At 41.1% G+C, this 16,005-nt stretch overlaps 2 protein-coding genes across 7 annotated transcripts in view; one reads left to right on the top strand and one right to left on the bottom strand.

Moving 5' to 3' along the window:
* aamdc (adipogenesis associated, Mth938 domain containing) overlaps positions 1-2,499 on the top strand; it is a 25,526-nt gene extending 23,027 nt beyond the window's left edge. For 5 of the 6 annotated variants that reach the window (XM_038693688.1, XM_038693686.1, XM_038693687.1 and 2 more), the window contains 2 exons: positions 40-135; positions 261-2,499. In XM_038693688.1, the coding sequence (XP_038549616.1) occupies positions 40-135; positions 261-401 (237 nt within the window). In that variant the 3' untranslated portion in view covers positions 402-2,499. Of the gene's footprint in view, positions 1-39; positions 136-233 lie in introns of all 6 variants that reach the window. The other variant, XM_038693689.1, reaches the window with a different exon arrangement.
* On the bottom strand, positions 893-15,823 carry ints4 (integrator complex subunit 4). The gene is made up of 24 exons (XM_038693685.1): positions 15,686-15,823; positions 14,330-14,524; positions 14,020-14,137; positions 13,498-13,604; positions 13,278-13,392; positions 12,842-12,927; positions 12,646-12,696; positions 12,389-12,477; positions 11,996-12,116; positions 11,450-11,521; positions 11,146-11,320; positions 10,700-10,905; positions 10,454-10,596; positions 9,590-9,705; positions 9,269-9,402; positions 8,305-8,459; positions 4,397-4,490; positions 4,217-4,297; positions 3,992-4,122; positions 3,829-3,888; positions 3,267-3,426; positions 2,905-3,048; positions 1,940-2,060; positions 893-1,475 (listed from the first exon to the last, which is right to left on the bottom strand). The coding sequence occupies exons 1-24, from the start codon at positions 15,737-15,739 to the stop codon at positions 1,285-1,287; spliced, it is 2,919 nt and encodes a 972-aa protein (XP_038549613.1). The 5' UTR covers positions 15,740-15,823; the 3' UTR covers positions 893-1,284.
* Positions 15,824-16,005: the final 182 nt, after the last annotated feature.

A 16,005-nucleotide genomic window follows, 5' to 3' on the forward strand; every position in this document is an offset into this window, starting at 1 on the left:
GAAATAGAGATATATATTATTTTGCTTTTCGCTCCGCAGCATTACCCAGGAGTACAGCCTGCTGACCTGGAGGAGGTGCTGAAGAAGGGAATAGACTTGCTGGTCATCGGCAGAGGCATGAGTGAAGCTCTGCAGGTAAAACAGAACTTTTATATACAGTCTGTGATTCTACTTCAATGTCAAGTATGCATTGAGAATTCCTACTGATGAGGCTTACTGCATTATCAGATTAGACTTGTTTGTGCCGTCTCTTCTCTTAGGTTCCCTCCTCCACTCTGGACTTTGTGAAACAGAAAGGGGTCGACGTCAGAGTCTTGCAGACGGAGAAGGCCGTCGCTGAATACAACAAACTGGCTGGGCAGGGCGCCAAGGTGGGCGGGGTCTTCCACTCCACCTGTTGATGATTCCCCCCTTGCCCCTCGCTGCACCAACTGTGATGACCTACAGAAGATGGGGACAGCCTGTGGTGCACCACTGCCCACAGTCTGTTTTGCAATATGTATAGCTGATTATCTCTTCTAGCTCTCATCCTGTCTCAGCTACAGACAACTGATTTAGGGTAAGATTGAAACATCGTTCAATTTGAAGAGAGCAAGCCTCTATTTCAGCTGTATAAATCAACGAATTCCTAGAGAAATGCACTTCAGAAGGCCTTGGCATATTTGACTCAGCTGCACTTACACAGGATGAAGAGACCTTCATCCTGAAGTGTTGTCTAAACAGGGAGTTCAGTTTGTCATTGATATAATTTCAAACATCACTTTTAGATCAAAGTGAATATATAGTACAGGTAGATTTTACTTTATAGAGGCCAATTTTGTGGAATGTAAAAGTACACGGACCACTGTCAGGTAAAAGAGACAGATAAATATAAAGTAAAACATAATGAATGTACAGTAAAGTCCACTTTTTAATGAGGTGAAAACTTTGTTTGTTTGCTACACAACATAGAAAATGAATCATCTCCATCACATGGGTTTGTCTTTATAAGAAACAATTGTCCAAAAATATCCCTGACACACCACGAGGAGGAAAAAAACAAAACTCTTGTGCTTCCTACGACTTAACCATGAATTATTTTTGCTTGGCCAAATTAAAAATTATGTATTTTTCTGTACAGTTTTAATTCAGGTCAGTTATTGTTAGTTATTATTATTGTGAATGTAAATATGCAATGACACTGCTAACACTAATTAACTCAACATGGCTGACTTGTTTCAGTCCTGATCCAAAAATAAAAACAATCCAAGAAACTGTTTCATGTGAAAGCTGAAGAGAGTCTTGTTAGCGTCGCGCAGGTTTGGGCATGATGAAGACTTTGACGGACTTGCTGAACGGAATGGTTCCCTCCACGGTGGCTTCTGGTGGCGGGAGGGCGTCGATGCTGTCGCTCCACCCGAGCTTGGAAGCCGAGGAGAGGGAGGTTGAGGAGGAGCTGTAGGCCAGCAGGAGACGCACCTCAATCTGAGACGGCTCTGGGAGACAAAGACGGAGAGGAAACAATGTCAAACTGAATTCATAGATAAGTTTAAAGGTTTGAGTTGTGGGCTTCTCCCTCTCAAATTTCATACCTACCTAGATACATAATCTAAAATCCGATACAAAACTTTCTTTTTACTCAATTTAAACAATTGGATATTATTCTAATGAGCTAGGAGCTAGTTACAAGTAGCATTGGTAGCTAATGCTGGTGTTAAATTGAAACAGGAATGTGATTGGGGACTATAGCGAGCAGACACACTGAAGCTACAGGCACAGGAGAGAGAAAGTTGGAAAGATCTTTTTTTGGACGGCTGCACTGAGTTCGATATGTAGCCGAATCCCTAACTCTGCTTCTTGATTAATCTTTAATCCCCAATTAAGAGCAGATGGAGATGAAAGCATTTAAAAATGTCCCTAAAGCAGGAACCTCAGATGTGTGTGTGAGAGTTACACCGACCTGTCCATGCGGTGTGCGAGAGGTAAACCTGTGTGATGAGTCTGTGTCTATCTGGTCCAGGCTTTCTGAAGTCTCCAGGTTTAGGATGGATCACGTGACTCTGGCCGTCTGGATACAGAACCTGCAGAGACAGCAGGTGTTCATATTCAGAGCGAGTGAGCAAGCAGCAAAGGGTTTTAGCAACAATGAACACTGATGATCAGCCAGTTGCAAAAATCTGTAACTTTAAGAGTAGAAGAAAGTCTCATTACTAACCCCCCCCCCAGAGATCCAGTTCAGGGTTTTCCACAGGATTTAAGTCCTTAAAACCAGCATTCAACACTGACTTTCACTGGGACCAAAGCAGCACTGAGCTATGCGTTGAATATTATGTATATTTTTACTGCAATTAAAATTATTCACATGTGAAGAGTGTGTGAGGTAGTTTTATAAAACTATGTCCATGTAATATTACATGATAAAAATGTTTTATTTTAACAAAACAGAAATCCTTGTTATTGTTCTGCAACACCTCATCTGCTTGTCACCTGTCGCAACACAATAAAGCCTGTTTCCAGAAATCTTTGTATTTTATTCGACAGAAATTTATGTTTCAGGCAACACGTAACTAAACTTGTCCACTCTTGTTTTTGTCAGCTCAGAGATATTGTTAAAATTAGGTATATTTTACATTTTAGAGATGCAGAAATTGTTCTATATGCTTTGTTTTGGGATTGACTTTAAGATATTATCTTATTACTTTTGGAACGTCCTGCCAGAGGAAATAAGGCTCTCAGAATCAGTGTCCTCTTTTAAATCTCTTAAAAACGCACGTTTATCAGAAGGCATATCCTGATTTTATTTGTCACCCCAAACTAATTTTGAATATTGAAAAAATACTGAACAGCTGTGCTACAGTCGACAAAGGAGCGCTGAAGACCTGAACAAATCCCAAAACATCAAGTAGTTAGTTAGATCAAACTGACCTGTACTTTGACTGTGTTCTGGGGGTCGCGGACGTGCTCCAGTGTTGCGTCAATGTCTAGCGCCACCACCAGGCCCGACGTGAACCTCAGCGGGTTGTCAGACTCCCCTGTCGGCTCTATGATGTTGGCTGTCGCCCGATGGATCTGTGAACCAGCAGGGGAATAAAACAAAAAGGTATTCTGTTGATCAAACTGTGCATCACTGCTTTTTTATATCTGTGTACATTTCCTTCACGTGAAAATAACTCTCTTGGTCCGAGAATTATCACTCCTGCCCTGTGTATTTGCAGATACACACTGCATGAGCGTACTGCCTCAGTGGTCAGACAACCTTCCTCCAGTGACTTGTTTACTCATTATACCTGTTCAGGCAGTCTGAGCTGCAGCAGGCCACTCTGTCTCAGGGTTGTCTGGAGGATCTTCACCAGCTCCACTGGTTTACAGGACGACAGCCGGGGCATCAGCTCCAAAAGCTTATCCACAAAACTGTCCTGCAGGTGGGGCAGCTCCGTCAGAAAGAGCCTGAGGGTTGCAGGAAACATGGAATGAAGAAACAGTGAGATGAGAGCTTCAGAGACTTGGACAGTTAGACTGGCAGGTCTACATGGAACCACAAAACAGTGAGACTCTGCCCTCCTCCTGACAGTGAATGACTACCATTCCTGTTGCTCATTAGCAGGTTCAACCAATACGTCAAATATTTACAAAATGAAGAGGGAAGAATGTAACAAAATGTATCAGAGACAAAACACGGACATTTAGGAAAGTTGTGCCACCCTCTGCATCTAGAAATGTCTTGTCATTGCTTTTGTCTTGCAAGGGATCACCAGACAAGACAAAGCAGAGGATGTTCTGACTCACAAATTAAAGCTTGAATGTCCTAATTAATAGTTTGAAAGATAGAAAGACAGGTAGAGATCTTACCGCTGAAACGACTCAATGTCCTGCAGAAACTTCTCACAGCTGCTGATGAGGGGATCCATCCTGAGGAGAAATTACAAACTAAGAAACATCTGCACACAGATGTACTCCACATGAAGACTTGTATGTGTTGAATGTGTGTGTTTGTGTGTGTGTTTGTACTGACCCTTGCCTGGTGCGAGCAGTCAGGATGAGCTGCAGCGCTTTGGCCTGAAGGCGAACATGATGTATAGTGGCCACCTGTCTGCTGTCCAAACCGCTGTACAGAAACTCCAGCTTATAGGTTTCCTCTAAGATCTGCAAACACAACCACACACGTTAACAGACAAAAGTCACCCTAAATGATTTCACAGGTGTGGTAATACCAACACGTGTGTGTGTGTGTGCTGACCTGTTGAGCTGCTGCTGTGGCCGTGACGTTTTGTTTAAGGCAGAGAGGGACCGCTATGCTCCACAGCTTCTCCTTCAGAGCCTGAAAAAATGAGGCAAAGGTAAGACATCGAGGGCCTTACTTTGGAACAACCGTTCTGTTTCCTTAACTCATGCTAATGTTAGCAACAGATACCCCTACCTTCATGAGCAGCAGCTGGCAGCGCAGGTACGTAGCACAGAAATCAGCAGCTCCAGCCAGCTCAGTCTGCAGCTCCCCCAGCCGCTGCAGGTCTCTGAAAGTAATAATAATAATAATAATAATAATCCTTATTTGTAGAGCACTTTTCAAAAACAAGTTACAAAGTGCTTTAACAAGTGTAAAGAATAATACAAAAAAGATAAGAGCATGAAAATTTAATATAAAATTAGTGAAATAGAATAAAATAAAAGGGATAAAATAAAGTCAAATAAGATCGGGAAAGGCTCTCCTATAAAAGTATGTTTTAAGAAGGGACTTAAAAGAGTTCACTGACTCAGCCGACCTGATTTCCTCGGGCAGGCTGTTCCAGAGCCTCGGGGCCCTGACAGCAAACGCTCTGTCCCCTTTAGTTTTCAGTTGAGACTCTGGAACAGACAACAGACCTCTGCCCGAGGATCTCAAGGTACGTGCTGGTGCGTATGGGACTAAAAGGTCAGAAATATAACAAGGCGAGAGGCCATGAAGAGCTTTAAAAGTGATCAATAGAATTTTAAAGTCAATTCTAAAACATACTGGGAGCCAGTGTAATGAAGCTAAAATAGGAGTAATGTGGTCATATTTCTTTGTTCTGGTTAAAAGCCTGGCAGCTGAGATCTGGACAGTCTGGAGTCGATCAATAGATTTTTGGGTTAAACAGGTGAAAAGGCTGTTGCAATAATCCAGGCGTGATGAGATGAAGGCGTGTAAAATGGTCTCGGTGTCCTTAAAAGTTAACATAGATCAAATTTTTGCTATATTTCTAAGTTGATAAAAACATGATTGAACAAGCTTTGTGGTGTGCTGCTCGAAATTTAAATTACTATCAAACCAAACACCAAAGTTCTTTGCCACAGGCTTAATGTGATTTACTAGGGAACCAGCAGATGGCAGTATTTGTTTTGCCATCTGCTGGGAGCCAATGACCAGGATTTCTGTTTTGTCTGAGTTCAGCTGGAGGAAATTATTTGACATCCATTTTTTCTTCACTTCACAAAGGCGTTAAGTGAACTCAGCATTCCAGGGTCTGTGGATCTGACGGGCAAGTATATTTGTGTGTCATCAGCATAAATATGAAAAGAAATGCCATGTTTATGGATAATATGTCCAAGGGGAAGCAGATACAAGGAAAACAAAATGGGTCCTAAGACCGACCCCTGAGGCACACCATATTTAACTGGACAGAACAAGGAGACATAGTTGTTTACAGACACGCAGAACTTCCTATTTGACAGGTAGGATGAAAACCATTCTAGAGCAGTACCAGAGATCCCCACCCAGTGCCTCAGTCTGTCTAACATGATGTTGTGATCAATGGTGTCAAAAGCAGCGCTAAGGTCCAGGAGTACAAGGACTGAGCACATACCTTCATCAGCAGACATTAAAAGGTCATTGGTGACTTTAAGCAGGGCAGTCTCAGTGCTGTGGTACTTCCTGAAACCAGACTGAAACTTTTCAAATAATTTTGTTATTTTCCAGCACAGTAAGCAGCTGTTTGGACACAATTCTTTCTAGAATCTTTGCAATAAAAGTTTTGAAATTGGTCTAAAATTATGTGGGAGGGAGGGATCTAAACCAGGTTTCTTTAAAAGTGGGTTCACGCAAGCCGTTTTAAAATAATCAGGGACACAACCAGTAGATAGGGAGCTGTTGAAAACAGAGATCAAATGGGGCCCAACAGAATCTATTACTTTCAGTAAAAATTTTGTAGGTATTACATCAAGTGGGCTGGAGGACACTCTGTGATATTGTGATATTGTTTTTAAAAGCTCAGACAAGTCGATGGGATAAAACTGGTTAAAACTCTCTTGTTGCTGGTGAGGGACCTCTGAGTAAGAGGCCGCGGGGGTAATAGAGGCTCTGATTGACGCCACCTTATTGGTAAAATAAGATAAAAACAATTCACAGTCATCATTACTTCCAGCTGAGGCACAAGGAGGGGTTGGGTTTACCAGCTGATCCACAGTCTTAAACAGAAACCTGGTGTTTATGTGTAGTAATGAGTTCAGAAAAATAGTGTGTTCTCGCATCCTTAACCATGTTATTGTAGTTAATTAATAAATCCTTCAGACTGAGGTAATGGACTTGGAGACTGGATTTTTTCCATCTGCGCTCTGCTTTCCTGCATTCCCTTTTTAGGCTGCGAATGCTGTCATTTATCCAGGGTTGCTTACTAGCTTTAGACGTAGGCCTAACCTTTAGAGGATCAGTAATATTGAGTGACGACAAGCAGATATGATTGAAGTGATCGACCAGATTGTTGGTGTTGGAATCAGACAGGTGTTGGCTTTGGATCTGAAACAATGCGCAAAACTTTGAAACACTTTGTTCATTAAAGACGTGAGAACACACGGAGCTTGGTGAGGTGGCATGAGTAACAGGCGAATCACAGCTAAAAACAATACATCTGTGGTCAGATATGTTCATGTCCACTAATTCCACAGAGGAAATGCTGACACCCAGGGTAAAAACCAAGTCCAGTGTATGACCACGGTTATGTGTTTGCCCTTTGACATGTTGTTTGAAGTTAAAAGAAGTGGCCATATTTAAAAAGTCAGTTGCATTAACATTGGTGGGGTCATCAACATGAATATTAAAATCGCCACAAAGAACAATTCTGTCATAATTTAAAACCAGAGTAGATAAAAATTCAGGAAGTTCTGATAAAAATCCTCCAGCTGGTTTAGGGGGGCGATAAATTATAACAAATATGATAGATTGCAGCCCTCCAACTTTAAGAGTGACAACTTCAAAGGAGTTAAATTCATCACAGCGTACTTGATGACATTTAAAATTTTTCCTATACACAACCTGTACATTAACATTCTCATTGATCGACCAAAAAAAATGCTGATGAATTCCAAAAATTCACCTGTACATTTACCATTTTACCAGATAAACAGGTTTCAGATCGTAAAACAACCTCCAAACTTTGTGGGATCATTTTATTATGCAACAAATAACATCCATTCTGTGAAGCTTGAGGACTAGACAATTAAAATATTAAGTGTTTTTGCACACAGTATATTCAAATGTTTGTGCTATTTTATTTTTTTTCCCCAGGTAACACTAACAACCACCAGGACCTCTGAAAGTTTAGAGAGCATACGACACCCTTCAAAAACAAATCAACAAAAAAGATGTGTTGCTCTAAATGTCTTGGATGGGCAAAATAAAACTTAAAGAGGTGGTATTATGCTCAGGTTCAAAATCTTATTTAGGGCTTGTACCAGAACAGGTTTACATGGTTTCATTTAAAAAAAACAACAACATATTTTTTGTCATACTGCACATTGCTGCAGCTCCTCTTTTCACACTGTGTTGAAGGCTTCGTTTTAGCTATGGAGTGATACATCTTGTCTCTAAATGATCTTCTGTTGCGTGTTGCACATGCAATCAGCAGAGAAGGGCGGGTCAGCGAGAAGCCCGTAAACAGCTTGGGTTCAGCTGTACATGTTGCCGACCAGCTTGGCAACATGGACTGGAGCGAGAGTTTCAGAGCGGTGAGTTATTAATCTGTAACAAAAGGATCTTTCATCCATAAAGTTTTAACTGAGCTCTGTCTCTACATCACAGGAAAGTGGCTGGACTATAAACAAGCTGTTTTCAAGCAGTTCAGAGCTGTGGGAGATGGGAACTCCCTTTGGGGTGGGCTTTTTCACTTTGCAAACCTATTACATGCTCTAAAAAGGTATATAACTCAACAAAGGAGAGGGAAAAGCCAAAAAGCACAATACCACCTCTTAAAGACAGTTTTGGAGCTGCTAAATAAAACCCTGTTACAAAGTGAGTACTGATTCAGAATAAAGTACAGATGACTTAAAGACAAGCTTCCTGCGCTTGCCTATGTCACTTTGTGTGTGTGTGTGTACCGTATGGTGAAGTCCAGCAGGTCCTGGGCTCCAGGTGCTTCCAGATTCTGGATAGTGCTGACCCTGTTCAGACTCTGTTGAAGGAAGAGCTGAGCTGATTCCACAGAACCCGAACCACAACGCGAGTCCACCAAGTCCAGCCCGTTGCCTGGCAACTAAAAGAGGAGAGACAGTGAGTGTACCATTGAATGTCTTGTAAATGTTGTGTACATGGAAGTGTGTGACTGACTGTTGGTCTGGTAATTCAAAAAATATGATGCCATCAGGCCTCTTTTCTTTCGCTGCTTTCTCTGATGGTTTAGGTGACAGTGATGTTAACCTACGTATCCAGATACATTTTAAGGAATTCAACCAACTTTTGACAACAGGAAGCCGGTCCCAGTTTAAGTAGGGACGGCTACAACGTGTGTACAGCATCGTTCAGACTGTAAACCAGATCTGGTTGTTGCTCGTCTCATTTTTAGGACTTGGGATGGGAGTTTCACTACATGTTGTTGATGTACATACATTTACATGGCTGTTGGAAATTCCCTAAAAAGGGTCCATCCATGTTTTGCTGACAAGACCATAATCAAGTTTAGGAATGAGAACAGAGCTGAAACGACTAGACAACAAAAAAATAATAAGCAACTACTTTGATCGACTACTTGTTCTTTTTCCAGCTTATCAATTGTGAACTCCTTTGTCTTGTGTTGGTCTGAAGGAAAGATGCAATTTTGAGGCGTCACCTTGTATTTAAAAAAAGCTGCGATTATTATTCTTAATTATGTTCTGATTTTACAGGAGAAAGAAACTAATAATGAGTTAATCAGGAAAATAATCAGCGAATTAATTATGAAGGAAAACAGTGCTAGTTGGAAAACTGGATCAAAAGGTCAAAGTTTAGCTCGTTACTTAGATTACTTAGATTGAAGTATTAGGACTATGGACGTTGTTCTGAATACTACAGTCTTTCCGTTCTCACTCTTAGTGGCGGTACGAGGTGTGACAGACTGTCCCTCAGGTAGGAGTAGTGTCTGAAGGTGTGGTCGGAGAACAGCGCCGGCATGGTGGGACACGACTTGGCAGCGTTGAACACTAACACCAGCACCGCAATATCTGAGATCAACAGCCAGAGTCAAAGAAAGAAAAACACAGTTCACATGTCCCTCTGGCTGCTCTGATCTGAACGTGCAGCTAATGTGGAGACTTTCGTTCATAGTTCAGCCGCTGCAGAATAAGGTTAATGTGGTTTGTCTGCGTTAATGAAAGTGTGTTTTGAGATTTTCAGGTGTGTGAAGGATACAGGCCGGATCGTCCATGTCAGGCTCCGGTGTGTCGAAATAAGGGTGTGTGCTGAGCAGTTCAGGAACCAGCGGCAACACCAGCGTTGGGTGACGGGAACCCAGGAACTTCAGACACCTAACGGGAAAGAAGAAAATAAAAAACCCAACCAGACATCAGGTCATCAATGGACAGTCTGTATAACAACAAATCATTACACCAGATTCAGGGTCTATTTGTCTTTACCAATGCGTCTAATGCTTCGATAAGGACACATTGTTCCCTTTCTTACTCTTGTCTCACAGCGTTGATGAACACCACGGTCACTTTGAAGATGATTCCATATTTTCAGGGAAATCTTAGACCAGTAGTTCCCAAATGTATTTAAATCAGGGCACCCTTTTAAAAGATTTTTTCACTATAGGTGATCCTCAAAGATGTTGATATAGTCAGTTTCATTATTTTTTTAACTTCTGCATTCCATTTTGCACAAAGGTTCAAATGTAACTTTATCAGAAGTAGTGTTGTGTTATTGAAGGTGTGTTTAGGTAATTATATAATGCTTTTGTTAATGAAAAGTATTGTTACATACACACACCATGGCATCACTACCGAAATTAATAGTTGCGCTCACATGCTGGAAAATGTTTTACAAAGAAAACCACCAATGTTAGCTGCAGCATATTTACAGGGTTTCTTATATGTTGACTTAAATGCTCTTGCTTGTTTCTTCTTCTTGTTTTGATGTCTGAAATTGTCAATATGAAATAGTGTTGTTATATGTGGTGACACTTTTACAATTAGAAAATATTGTCCTCACTCAAACGAGTTCTAAAAATCTATTCACTTCCGATAACAAATGCACGCCAGGCACACACAGTCTTACTTCCAGACAGAGTTGCGGTCGGTGGGATACTTGTTGAGGTTCTTCAGCAGCTCCAGCAGAGCCAGCTGGATACACTCTTTGGTGGAGACGTTGGTGTAACAAATCAATTCATGGAGAGCTTCTCTGATGTCACGAGACGAGTCCTGGAGATCGACAGTGGTTTCATCAATGTGTGCGTATCTCAGGCTTTAATAACATATTTAAGGTTTTAAAGATGGATTGTTTCACCAGTGTGTGTATGTATACCTCCAACACAGCCAGCACAGTGTCCAGCTGGTCCTCTCTGAGTGTAATATGGGTAGAGATTTCTCTCAGCACATGGATGGACTGCAGCCTCACTTCCTCAATCTCGTCGTTGAACATGTCAACCAGGAAGTCCAGACACTTTTCGGCAAAGCTGGGAGACGACCGAGCCAGCTGGCACAACGCCTCCACCGCCGCAATACGGACCTCTGAAATAAAATTAAAGACAGAAAATATGTATGTAAATATGTAAAGCACCATAAAATGAATAAACTAGTCCTGAGTAGAAGAAAGAGGGGAAGGCAAGTGAAGCGAGGAGACTTTCCTAGATGTTACATTTTTACTTGTACTCATATTTGCGGACACTGTAGAAATCACGACTACATACCATGTCGTAAAACCTTTTAAAACACAGCCTCTTTTCTTGTAAACAGGTTATCTTCACGTACCAAACATCTCATCCTCCAGGCCGTGAACGAAGGCCCCGCAGGCCCCTGAGGCGATGAGGTTGACAGTGTTTGAGTCCAGTTTCTCCTTGGGGGCGTCGTCGGCCCACTTTCTGCCAGAGGAGAACTCTCCAGAAGCAAAGAGGTCCTTGGCCCGTTCGTGGGCCGTACGCTTCCTCTGGATACAGAAAAGAGGAGGAGGAAAAGGTAGTGAGTGAAGGAGTGCGGATTAATGTTGTGGGAATTTCTAATTTTGCTCACAGTTAAAAATAAGCAGATATCTTGTGAACAAAATTCAATTACTCACCCTGAGATCTGACATCAGCTTCTTATCCAAAGTTTGCTCCAGAAAGTGAGGACTGACCTGCAGCATCGAACCCTAACACACAAGAAAAGATTCACTTTTGTCATTCAGATATAGGTTTCTGTTATGTTAGTGTTCGCTATGGCTTTAATGAGACTTAACAGGGCTGTTGTGAGAAAGAGCCACTATGCATACATGTTATTTGGCACCTGGCGTGTGAGAGGGAGCGGTGTAACTGTTGGAAAACGGAGGTGAGGAGAAAGGTTTAATGATTTGAAGAACGAAGAGCGTCATCAGTGATGGACTGAAACATGAATGAGAGTGTCAAGGAAACTCAACCATCTTCTCACAGTGAATATCCCAATCGTTCATTAGACAGAAAATTCTGCTGCCTTTTTTTATAATGTCCAAACAGCTGCAGTCTTTATCCAACAGCATTCAGTTCAGACTTGTTGGAAATGAGATACACGTCTTAAAGGGGCTCCAGTGACAAACTGAACTGAGTATTTATAGAGATGAAAATCTCTTGGTCTGATCCGTCTCCCTCACCAGTGTTTTGGCGGCCTGCACTCGGACCATCCAGGAGCCATCGCTGACCATGTGACTGATCTTCCCAAATGCGTCATCAACCAGTCGGATCTCTTCATTGGACGACGGGATGGGCACAATGCTGATTGGACAGAACAGTGAACTACAAGTCAGGCAAGGCCACTCCAAAGTGGTACAGCCACTACATGGAAATTTAAAAATGTAGAGAACTATTTTTGGTTATCTTTTTTTTTTCATTACAGTCCTGAAATGTGTTTCCTCCTGTTTCAGCCACTTTGTAAATTTGTTTTGAAAAGTTCTGTAAAGTTCATTATTAAAAGGTTTATTATAAAGCTTGTGATGTTGTTGATGCAGAAAGTGGAGCCAGCTCTGCAGCTATTCTGAAAGTCTCACCTTTCTGGGTACAGCTGGCTGAGCACCCAAACCATCTGCACGGCAGCAGAGCGAACCTGCTCATAATCATCAGACAGCAACCTGCAGGCCTGCAAACACATGTACACACACATTTATAGCCACTGTAGCAGCCATTGTCTGCTATGGCTGCCACCAGAGGATGATTAACATAATTACCAGTATTCTACAACACATAAGTCTAAACATCCACATTTTTTATTTTGGCAGGTTTCAGTAAATATAAATTGCGCTGTTACCTGGTCATAAATGATCTCATGAATCTTCATTCCTCTCTCATGCAGCTGCAGCTGGAAAACAAACAGTATGAGCTGGAATAAGAGCAGACTGGAGTTTCTCCCTGCTGGTTATAATTTTATTGTGTGTGTGGTCCGTAAATAAAAGAGTGATATGCTGGTTAGGTTTTGGTGAGGGCAGGTGTTGGCGCTGTCCTACCATGGCTTTGATGGCTGCAGTGCGAACTCTCGGGTCCTGGTCTCCAAAATAGTCACTGATGATACTCTGGACGTCCCTCACTCCTCCTGGAACAACGTAAAATGTCACACAACAACTCAAAGCACGATCAATAAATGTGAGTTTCCAAGAAGCGATTTTAAAGATTTGAGAATAAATTAGAGTTCTGACTGTTTTGGCAGAGATTTTAAAGGCTTATTTAATTCCATAACAACTAATAAACTAATATTTCCAATCAATAAACGTAAAAAGTGAAAGAAAAAAAATGCCAAAACGAACACATGTTCTTGTAGAATATTTTCCTCTCTATATATCAAACATTTTGAGACATTGAGAAGCATGCACACATGTTATCTTAAAGTAAGGAAAGACCGAATCACAGTTCAGCTATCTAAATATACTGAACGATGGCACAAACCTAACGATGTGCCCAGCCCCTCGTTGTCTTTGGTCAGATGAGTGTCCACCATGCCGAGACATCCGAGGAGCAGCAGACACTTGTTCCTCACCCCGAAATACGTATCAGAGAGGTGCTGAGAGGAAGAAAGAGAAATAACACAGAAGATTTTGGTCGTTATGCAGAAAGTCCTGTTGAAAGCAGAAAGAAGACTTTAAGATGAGTACCGTGTGTGTGTCACCTTGCAGGCCACCTCTATGAGCCTGTGTCTGACGGTAGGACTCTCAGGCAGTTGTGCACCAATGACCAGCAGAGTGTCCAGCAGCTGGGCGAGAACCTGGTGGGACTCTGCAGACAGAACGGAGCAAACACAGACACTCTGTTAACTTTTAAAATGTGTGTTTTGTGGAGGTCAAATTTTTTAACATCATTCAATTTTATGTTCAAGTGTTTTTAGTGTTTCGCCAGAGATGATTCTGTAGATCTTGTTGCAATTTCCACTGCTCTTCTATAGAGGACACTGAAAACTTTAATACCCGTATTTCAAAATATGTTTAAATAAAACCTTTAATAAGAAAACTAAAAACAAATCACAGTATATGTCAAAGAACTCTAGTGAATAACAAACAATGTCATTTTGTGTAATTATGGCTTGTTGAGTTTAAAAGTAACCAGATAACAGAAGGACAGAGAATGTAATGTGCATGTGTAAGTAAGAAAGTAAAACAAGGCAAGCTTCAGACTGTGTGTAAATGTGCCTTACTCTCATTGCTGAGTGTGTTAATGGCGTCGTCTACGATGCAGTCGGGGCTGAAGCCCTGCGTTTTGGACAGCAGACCCAGCAGAGAGGCAATCTTCAGCCTCACCGAGTTATCTGTCTCCTAAGAGAGAAAACATCAGCAGCATCAGATGTGTTTTGTCTGATCAGCTTTGCTTAGACTCAACCAAATGAACATAACCAAGATATTTGTATATTTATATCCACGGCTTTAATAGCTTTATCTTTTTATTTATAAAGCTATTAAAGCCATGGATTATTTTCACGTTTCTGGTTATGACCCTTAGTTCTTTACCTTGTAGTAGTGCTCCAACAAGATCCTGACAACACCCTCCACGCTCTCCGTCTCCACAGGCTTGCGTGCAAACTGCAGCAGGTACTGCAGGGCATCAGTAGAGTTGGTGGCCTTGCAGAGGTCAATGTGCAGAGCTGCAGACTTACTGGGTTTGGACAAACGCAGCTTCTTGGCTGGAGTTTCTTCATGGGGAATCTGCAAGCATCAAACAGCTGAAACTGAAAAAAAATTTTCTACAAAAAGGATGTGGTGTAATAATCCTCCCTCAGGGTGTGTATATTCTCTCCTTTTCTGGTTAGACAAAACCTTCAACCTACCCTATTTATTTAGCATTACTCTGTCACATGTGAATATTTTAAATACATTTTATCTCACTGTTTTCTTTTCTTCGAATCTTATGACCCAACACTGCTTCATACTGTTTTTTTTATAAGAATTAGCAGAAATGTGGCTTTATTATTATTTTGGAAATTTTATATTTATATAAAAACAAATTCTCTCCCCCTCTAGTATGTTTGCACAACACAAATCCACAGTAACGCAAATGTTTCCTTTACACATAGTTCTATTATTCTTTTATAACTTGCACATCCATAGCAAATTGCTCGTAAGTGTAAAATACTACCTGGCAATAAAGCTCTTTTTGATTTTGATTATTCTAGATTTGTTCGAAGTTTAAGATCAACTAGAGGGAGAACAATCAAGGGTGTGAACATTTGATGGGTGATTATTACTGACATGGGGTAATAATGATAGATCATACCATAAGTATACAATCATGGGTATAATTCACAGCCAGCTTCTCAGAGTCACTCACGAAAAACAGCTCCAAGCTGAGAAAGTCTGTCTTTAGCATAAACTTATGGCACCTTAATATAGAGCATAGTGTTAATATCTAGGAGATGATACACTCGTTTGTTTTGCTGTTAACAGATGATCAAGATATTTCTGTAAACCAGCTGATCATTAATGGATGGATATTGAAAATAACGTGACAAAGAAACCAATAACTGGTGAGCATTAACTTTTACAAGCCACATGAACGAATTTAATTTCATCAATAACGTTACTCGCTATTAAACGTTGTTATCTTGCACTTAAAACTTAGATAACATTTGACAAGGTAGGTTGTTCACGAGTGAATTGAGTCACAGCCCAGATTGATTTATAACAGCTTTCATTTTGCACAAACAGCAGCTTTGACCTGCGTTATGTTGTGACTGTTAGCTGTTGTTGGCTAGTTAGCCATGTAGCCATGTAGCGTTAGCTTCCGAGGCTAGTTAGCTCTCAAGACCAACTTTCATTTTAAGTTATGAGTCTACGGCGTGCAGCGATAAAAGGGTTTCACGTGCTCACCTGTACAACTTTGGAAAATTCCTCATAAACTCGACGTTTCAAATGTGCTGCCATGTTCAGGGAAAGCGTTAGCTAAGCTTTCCTATTCAGCAGCAGCAACATATCCTTGTCCCTTCACTTTTCCCGTAGCTACGGTAACGAAAAGTAAAACGCGTTTTGTAAATTACGCTGGTCTGATTTTTTTTTTTACTGAATTGACATTTGACTACTATCAGGATTATGAAGCCAGATATTATTTCCATAGCAGTATTTAAAGGATGGGTTCACATGAAAAGTCAGTTTAGTGACTGTCAGAACAAACACACTTGGAAAAATGTGAA

Source organism: Micropterus salmoides, unplaced genomic scaffold, assembly GCF_014851395.1.
Source record: "Micropterus salmoides isolate LMB-PRFRI ecotype aquatic unplaced genomic scaffold, ASM1485139v1 Ms_hic_scaffold_3, whole genome shotgun sequence".
NCBI lineage: Eukaryota > Metazoa > Chordata > Actinopteri > Centrarchiformes > Centrarchidae > Micropterus > Micropterus salmoides.